Source organism: Pteropus vampyrus, unplaced genomic scaffold, assembly GCF_000151845.1.
Source record: "Pteropus vampyrus isolate Shadow unplaced genomic scaffold, Pvam_2.0 Scaffold237, whole genome shotgun sequence".
Lineage (NCBI taxonomy): Eukaryota > Metazoa > Chordata > Mammalia > Chiroptera > Pteropodidae > Pteropus > Pteropus vampyrus.
In genome coordinates, this window is record NW_011889018.1 from 808,951 (window position 1) to 817,211 (window position 8,261).

General features: G+C 55.7%; 1 protein-coding gene across 1 annotated transcript in view; it reads right to left on the minus strand.

Moving 5' to 3' along the window:
• TARBP1 (TAR (HIV-1) RNA binding protein 1) overlaps positions 1 to 8,261 on the minus strand; it is a gene marked incomplete at both ends in the record, with an annotated part of 60,335 nt that overhangs the window by 29,361 nt on the left and 22,713 nt on the right. Inside the window, 2 exons of the mRNA XM_023519777.1 lie at positions 1,362 to 1,523; positions 4,302 to 4,399. Coding sequence (XP_023375545.1) covers positions 1,362 to 1,523; positions 4,302 to 4,399 — 260 coding nt within the window. The remainder of the gene's footprint in view (positions 1 to 1,361; positions 1,524 to 4,301; positions 4,400 to 8,261) is intronic.

Sequence of the window (8,261 nt, forward strand, 5' to 3'; positions counted from 1 at the left end):
GGGCAAACACGTGCAGTGCCTGGGACGCCCGTGGGCAGGACTCTCACGAGGCGGTGGCACTGGAGAGGCCAGCGCGGTGTCCCCAGGCTGCCAGCCAGCAACACCTCTGCCGGAGGGAGCTCTCTGCTGCCCGTGCCACACCTTCCCTCACGCCCCACAGTAAATCGAGTGTCTCTGCAAGTAAATGTCACGCGGCCACACCGCCAACACACAGAACAGAATTCAGTGCTGCTTCTGGGCCGGTGTATCCTGTCGACCGTCATGGAACTCAGTGACCAGCCAGCCTCAAAGGACTGCGGCACGGTTCATGGTTCCGGCCCACGTCCAAAACTCACAGTGTCCTGTCCCGCCGCTGATGTGCTGATTTGTACGAGACAGGACGCCGAAATATTAATCGGTCCTCTATTTTTTTAGGACAGTTCTTGAAAACTACTTTAAAAATTAGGTTATTGAAGCAATCGAGTAGCTTCACTGTCTTAATTAGCAGCCCAGACCGCTAATTATTACTCAGCTTAGCTTTATTAAACACTCACCACGCGTGAAGCGAAAATGGCTCGCATTTACGGAGGACTTTCTACGTGCCAGCCACTGGTGAGCTGCCTTTGGTTCTCACGTACGCCCTTAACCCTCATTCTGTAGGTGCAGTACATGAGGCACAGAGCGGGCAAGTACTTTCCCCAAGGTCGCACAGCTAGTGAAGATAAAGCTGCGGTTCACACCCAGGAAGCCCCCACTCGAAAGCCCGTGCTCGCAACCAGGCTCTGGGATCCAGCGGGGAAGACACGGAAATCACTCCAAATCCAGCAGATGCGGGAACAGCGTAACGAAGCCATAAGGAGCGGCAGGAAAACGGGGTGGGGGGGGCAGATCCAGGAAGGCCTCCAGGGAGATGCGTTTGAGCTGGGCCACAAAGGCCCGACCGGTGCTCACAGGTGTGCGCGGGAGGCGGACATTCTCAGGGAAGGACGAGACAGGACGAAAGCCTGCGGGGGAGGCTGTGACATGTGACACGGCCTGTGAAACTGTACACGGTGGCCAGAGCGACTGGAGCCCGCGGGCACGGCGGTGGACGACTCCGGAGGGCTCCGGACACCAGGTGGACAAACGTGGCGCGGTGACACGCCCCTCTACGGTGTGAGCAGACCCGTGCGGATCCGCGGCGGGCGCCCACGTCCCCTCCTGTCACATACCACACCAGCTGTGACAGGAGTCCTGTCCTCATCAAACGCTGTGCACAGAAGGCTATTTTAGACACTGGCTTTCAGCAGACACTTTTTATATCAAAACACCGCATGATGAGAAAACTTGTGTGCCACATGGGCCTCGTCCAGCGTGACCACGAGCCTGGACCACAGGGTTACCTGTCCCCCGTCCGTGTCCTGAAGGTGCCGAATGGATGCATTCCTCAGGGGACGGAGAATTCTCCAGAGGCCGGTGCCGCCCTCCCAGGCCCCCTCCCCGTGCAGACGCGTCAGCTCGGTGAAGACCGTCAGGTACAGGCGGCAGCGGTCCAGGTCCGAGACCTAAGGCAGACGACAGAACACTCAGCAGCAGAGTCCGCGGTTTCACAAAACTCTGGGAGTTGGGACAGGAAACAAATGCGTTTACTTAAGTGTATTAAACAAGACAATGGTGAGAGGCCGTTGTGCCAGCGCGGCCGGGACGTCCGTCTGTCCACGGCGAGTCTGTCCTCTGCCCACCTGCAGCACCGACCGGCCGAGCCCCCGGAGGCAGAAACTACGTCCTCCCCTCCAAGGACCACGGCGAACACGCCGCACTCAGTGCCCGTCGTCCCCTCTGCCTGTGCCAGGCCGGCTATGACGCTCCATTCTCACAAGGACGGTGACTGTCCCGTCTCCTGACACCACACTAAGTTTCAGAGAGGTGACCCAGCATCTCGCGGCCGGTGAGGAGAGCTGAGAGCACGTGCGCTGAATGCACGGGCGCCGAGCGGCAGTGTGCAGTGTCCGGCCATGACCGTCACTGCCGTGCCGGTCACAGCGCCCTCGGAAGTCCATGGCCACAGGGAGCAAGCTTCACGAGCTCCGTCCCGTCTGACTGAGCAGCCACGACGTGCCAGGCACAAGGGCAGTGCAGACAGAGGTGACAACTGCAGACGTGATCGATTGGGAGTGAGGGACAAAGGGGCCAGGTGTCTAGGCTTTGGGCTTGAGACCCGGGCTGGATGGCGGGGCCGTCACGGAGGGGGCGCCCCGAGGAGCCCCTGTGGGGTGACAAGGGGTCAAGCCCGAGCGTCAACGGCAACTGGCTGAACGGACGAGGAGCGCGGAGGAGCAGCCTGCGGCGGGGACACAGACAGGACGGCCGTTGCAGCTGGGGACGCGCGTGAGGTCACCAAGACGGGAGAGGAGGGGCCAGCCAAGCCTACGGCTACAGGCGAGGACGGACATTCAGAGGACAGTGAGAGCGATGGCCAGAGAGATGGGAGGACCAGGAGAGGTCAGCGTCACCGAAGCTAAAGTGGGCGGTGCTTAAGGGGGAGCAGTGACCAGTGGGAACGAGGAGTCAAGAAAAACACGGTGTATGCCACTGCACTGTGACAAAGAAGTCACTGGCGGCTTCAGAGAGCCACCTGACACGGGCGGACACCGGGCGGGGACCGGAGGGGTCTGCGCACAGGTCAGCTCACAGCAGGGGTGCGGTGCCAGGAGGGGGGACACGGAACCGAGAGCTTGTCTACGGTGAGGGATGCCGGAAGCTGTCTCCACGCCCGGAAAGCACCCAGGAGAAAGGAGAGGCTGACAGCATGAGGGGGCCCGACAGCGTGGAGCCCCGAGAAGATGTTAGAGGCCAAGCCGCCTCGACTCCACCGTGACAGGACAGGGCGCTGACCGGTGCGCAGATGCCCCACAGTCCCAGGCGGGTCCAGTCTGGTGGCCAGAGCCTCCTCTGAGGAGTAAGCGGAGACCGCGATGTCCCAAGGCCCCCTGCACAGGGGGGTAACAGTTCGCCTCTCAGACTCGATGGCCTCGTATGGTAGCTTGACACCGGCCTGGACTCTGAGATCCACTGCAAACGGGCTTGCTTCCCCGAGGGCCACTCAGGCAAGGGGGGTGGGCGGGGGGCGGCGCGGTTTATTAAACTCTAAGCTTCCCGGCAAACGTGCTTAACCGGGAAGTCTAAAACCCCATTTATTCACGAATGAATTTTTCAAAATAATTTTAAAGTGCCATATACCGAGTCTGCTTTTTAAAAATCTTTGCATTTAAATGATAAACATCCTATTAACCCTTTCCTTTTTTAAGCTATTTTTAGCTTCGATTTCCAAATAAATGCATTAGATGATGGGTATGTGGAGCTTCACGATACTTTGGTTTATGTCTGAAAATTTCCGTCAACAAAAGGTAAAATAATACCGATGAGAATAAAGTAACGCTGGAACAAAACACGCAAAAAAGTTACTTCGTTATTAAATGGCTTCTTGGAAACTTAAGTGTTGGGAAAATGTAAACAGGTGCTTAACAAGAAGAAAGCTGAAGGTCAACACCCCAGTCCAGAGGGTTACAGCTTCCAGAACATCTCACGCCTTTCGGTGTAAAGCTTGTCTTTTTGTATTTTTATACCTGCTTACCGGCTATCAAACAAATGGACTAAACCGGGTATTCTAATACAAGTTGTTAAAATAAGTATAAATTCTTATTTTACTGACTGTAAATGACAATAACGATTCTACTTCAACATCTGTCCCTAGGGATTTCAACCAAAAAAAAAAAATTAAGAATAGGCATTTCTATAAGAATTGATATTTTCATAACATTCTTGAAACACAGAGGGCAACTTACCCGTCTTTTTCAGATGTCCTGGAAAGAACGGATTGCGTGGAGAACAGAGACAGAGAAGGCGTTCGCAGAGCACCCTCCACCTCGGCCGGCCCTTCCCAGCCCCCGCGCACATCAGAATCACTCACGAAGCTTTACAGACACGAATGCAGCGACACCTGGGCCCACCCCAACCTGCGAACCCGCGCTCTGGATGCTGAGCCCTCAGCACGTCACGCCGTCCGAAGCCCTGCAACCCTGGGCAGTAGACGCATCGTCTCCATTTTGCCGATGAGGAGACTGAGGCTCGGAAAAGCGACCCGACTTCCCCGCGGTCACCGTTACTACCCGGACAGAGCCGGACCGATCGACTTCCCCGCGGTCAGTTACTACCCGGATGGAGCCGGACTGATTCTCTGCTCCCTGAAGCTGCGTCCCCAGCAGGTCGACTTCCTTTCGGTCGAACACAGCGCCCGCCAGCGTCGACGGGAGGAATGACGAGTTACTCCGACGAGGACTTACGCTGCTGAGCTCGTCCACGGTGAGTCTTCTGAGGATAAACTCCGCGATGCTGTCTGTGGCAGGCAGGACAAGGTTCCGAAGAAGAGTAAACACCTCATCTGCACGGGCGGAAAGTCAGTGTGTAACTAAATGACAGGAGGACGTTATTCGGTACAAAATGCAGCAGCTGCTCTAATAACAGCACGACTACGTTAAGCGCAGGGGCGAATCGTGTACCGAAATGGATTCCAAGAACATGAGCCATTCATGCCACGGGGAAACCTACACGCAACCCTCCAAGTCATCAGGAGTCCTAGTTCCGGTCGAGGCGGAGCAGGGCCCCAGCACCCTCTCGGTGACGTCGGTGACTGCAGCAACCAGACCCGGGCAGAACACCCGCGGCGGCTGCTGGAAGACTCCGCCTGGAAGACTCCACGAGGTGAGACGCGGCAGACGGATTCAGGACGACGTCACACCGAGCGGCAGCGAAGACCGGATGGAATCGGACGCGGGGGCCGTCCAGAGAGCAGGCAGCAGGCACCCCAACCTTCTGGCCACAGCACGACAAGGAGAACCCCAGGGAGGCAACAGTGACAGAGGCAGGCGCTCGGGGAAGTGGCCCGGGAAGCGGCTGCGGACACCTGTGCTCCCCGGGGTGCTCGCCCTGGACCGGGTACCAACGGGCAAACCAAAGCCTTTCAGAACCGCACTAATGGAGACAACTGCCAAGGCCCCGACCGGCTCCCGGGTGGCGCACGTGGGGCACAGGCCAAGACAGCGCTGCGAAGGGTCCAGAAACAAAGCCCAGTGGAACCAACACCCAAGGAAGCGGGGTGGGAATGGAGGCCCGAACCCGCCCGCGCACACCAGCGCTCCCCACAGGCCTGGCGTGAGCCCCCGAGTCCCGTAGCACGGTGCTCGAGACGCCGAGGACGCGGCCCAAAGCAAGCGGGCAGGTGAAGCGTCAGGACGGTCCCAGGAAAAGACGACCCACGGCACAAACACCAAGGCGACGGCGAGGTCAGAACGACCCGACGAAGGCCTCAGAGCAGCAGTGATGAAAACGCTTCCCAGGTCAGCCAGAAACGCTCTTGAAACAAGTGGAAAAACGCGACGTCTCGGCAAAGAAACGAGATACGCACAGAAATCACACGGAAAATTTATAACTGCAGAGTACAGTAACTAAAATAAAAACTCGCAGAGTGGACTCAAACACGGAAAAGGAGATGCGAGAAAAGACTCAGTGAGCTTGAAACGGATCGGTAAAATATGCCATCTAAGCGACAGAGGGGGGAGCGGTCAGAAAATGAGCCCGAGGGCTAACGGCAAAGATCTGGCATGCGCGTCATGAGCCTCTCGGAGGGGAGAAGACCCGTGCTGAAAAACATTCGAACGAAAAAATGAAAACTTTCCAAATTCGGTAAGTTTCCTAACTTGAGTCAGGGAGTTCGGGGAGCCCCCCAATGAAAAAGCGCAAAGGAAGTCATGCCCAGACACAGGAGAACCCCAATGCTGAAAACCGAAGACAAAGAGAAACAACACATCGCCCGGGGAAGAATGGCTGGAATGACCCGTTTCTAAGGAGAAACCGTGGGGGCCAGAAGCAAACAGAACATTTTTAAATTGCTAAAAAGATCTATCAAAGCAGAATTTTGTATCCAGCGAAAATAGTCTTCAGAAGGTGAGTTAAAAGACATTTTCAGATGAAGGAACACTAAGAGATTCACTGCAAAGAAGCCTGTTCCCCAAAAATGCTAAAGGTGTTTTTCAAACAAAACAGATGGGATGCCATAGGGAAATATGAGAACACAGGATAAAGAGCAAAAGCAGCTGTCAGTCTCTAGGTAAACGTCAGAGGCTCTTCTCTCGAATTCTTTAAAATTTGCTTGATGGTTCAAAGCAAAACATATAACACTGTCTGGCAGGGTTTTCGACAAATGCGGTAAAAGACACTGTCACAGATGGCGGGTGGTAAAGGGACCTGTGAGACGGGAAACTGTCCACATGCACGTCAAGCGGGAAAACACTAATTCTAAACGGACGGTGAAAAGTTAAGTACGTGCTTTGTAATCCCTAAAGGAATCAAAAGAAAAAACAATTTTGGACATTTAGTAAAAAAACACAAGACATTAAAATGCAATAAGAAATAATGTTCAGACGGCTCGAAAGCATCCAGAAGTGGGGAAGGAGATGACAGACAGGGACTAAACAGAACACAAAAAATGAGAGACCTGACTCCAAACGTAAGGAGTTGTATTAAACGTAAATGCTCTAGACCAGTCAAAGACAGACTGTCGAATGGATAAAAAACCAGGACCAGCACTATGTCTACGAGAAATCCACGTCTGGGAGGGGGCAGGTCAAATACATGCTGACGGACGGAAACTTGACTTTGGGTGGTGAACACACGATGCAGTGTACAGATGACGTGTCACCGAATCGTACAACTTGAAGTCTATGTTATTTAACTAACCAACGTCACCCCGATAAATTTAATTTAAAAATTCCACTTCAAATATGATTATCTAAATATAATAACGGGAGAGAGAAAACATATTACGCATATTCTAGACACAAGAAAGTAGAAGTAATTGTATTACTACCCGACGAACTAGAGTTCAGAGCAGAGAAAATAGCCAGGAACGAAACAGGGACAGCACGTGATAAAAAGAGTCAACTCGCCGAGAAAACACACTGTACGTGCACCTAACGCGGAACTTCAGAACAGACGAAGCAAAGCGGACGGCTACGAGGGGGCGGCGAACCCGCAGTCACAGCTGGAGACGCCGCCCCCGCCCAGGACCAGAGAAGGCGGGAACCGGCAGGGACACGAACTCTCGGGCACCAGTGATGTTTAGCAAACACCCCACCCGGCAACGGCAGGACACACGTTCCTCCCACGTCTACACGGAACATTCGCCAAGACAGATCCGGGGTCACGAAACGCACCTTGGTGAGTCTTTAAAAACTGGAATTGGACCAGGTGTGCTCTCTGCCTGCCAGGGAATCGAGTCACGAGGCAGTCGCGGAAGGACAGGGAGCGCCAGCCCAGCGGCCGGACCCGGACGCCTCCGAGGGGCCTGGCCCTGACACTCGGAAAACGGTTTCTCACCTCAAACCTTCTGACTCCAGTCTGAGCTCAGCTGAAGGCAACGCCAATCTGTCCACATCTCCAGAAACCAGCATGACATTTTCACAGCCCACACCCAGCCCTCCAGCAAATCCTGCCGGCAGAACCACGACAATACACCGGATCGGGACGCGACACGCTGGCCTTCGCTCTCACCCCTGCGGCTTATGCTCAACGGCGCAGCCAGAGTGAGCGTTAAGATTTAAGTCATATCTCGTCACTCTTCAGCCCACGTCTAATAAAAGCCGTCTCCTCGAAATGGCCACAAAGTCCTACACGACAGTCACCGCCCCTCACCCCTCAAAACTTACCTCCGATCACTCCCGGCCTCGCCTCCCCCTCGGTCGGCACTCACCTGGGGCCCGTGCATGGGCCACCAGCTCCACCCGGAGACCCCCCGCCCAGCCTCTAAGTCTCTGCTTACGGCTGACCACTCGGCCGGGTCTGTACCCCCGCTCCGCCCCACCTGCCCCGTCTTCTTTCTCGTCTGTCAAACTACCTGTCAAACTACCGTGGCTTTTGTATCGTCGTTGCTGGTCACCTCTCCCGGTCCGGCCCCCACCCCAGAAGGCAACCTCCCCAGGACAGGGGTCTGTCTCCTTCACGGCCAGACCCTCGCGCTCGAAGCTGTGCCGCAGGAAGGGACGGATGCCCCAAGCCAGGCGGGAGGGCACTCGCGGTCCCCTCCGCTCAGACGGACCCGTCCCCCACCCGCGGGCACCCGCACGGACGCGGCCGGGTCACACGGGGCTGGGAGGGATACGCCTGGCCACAGCCCCGCCAACCAGCGCCTCCTCCCCCTGCTCTTCCCCACGTGTCGTCCCGGCTTGAAAAGCTTGAAAAATAAAAAA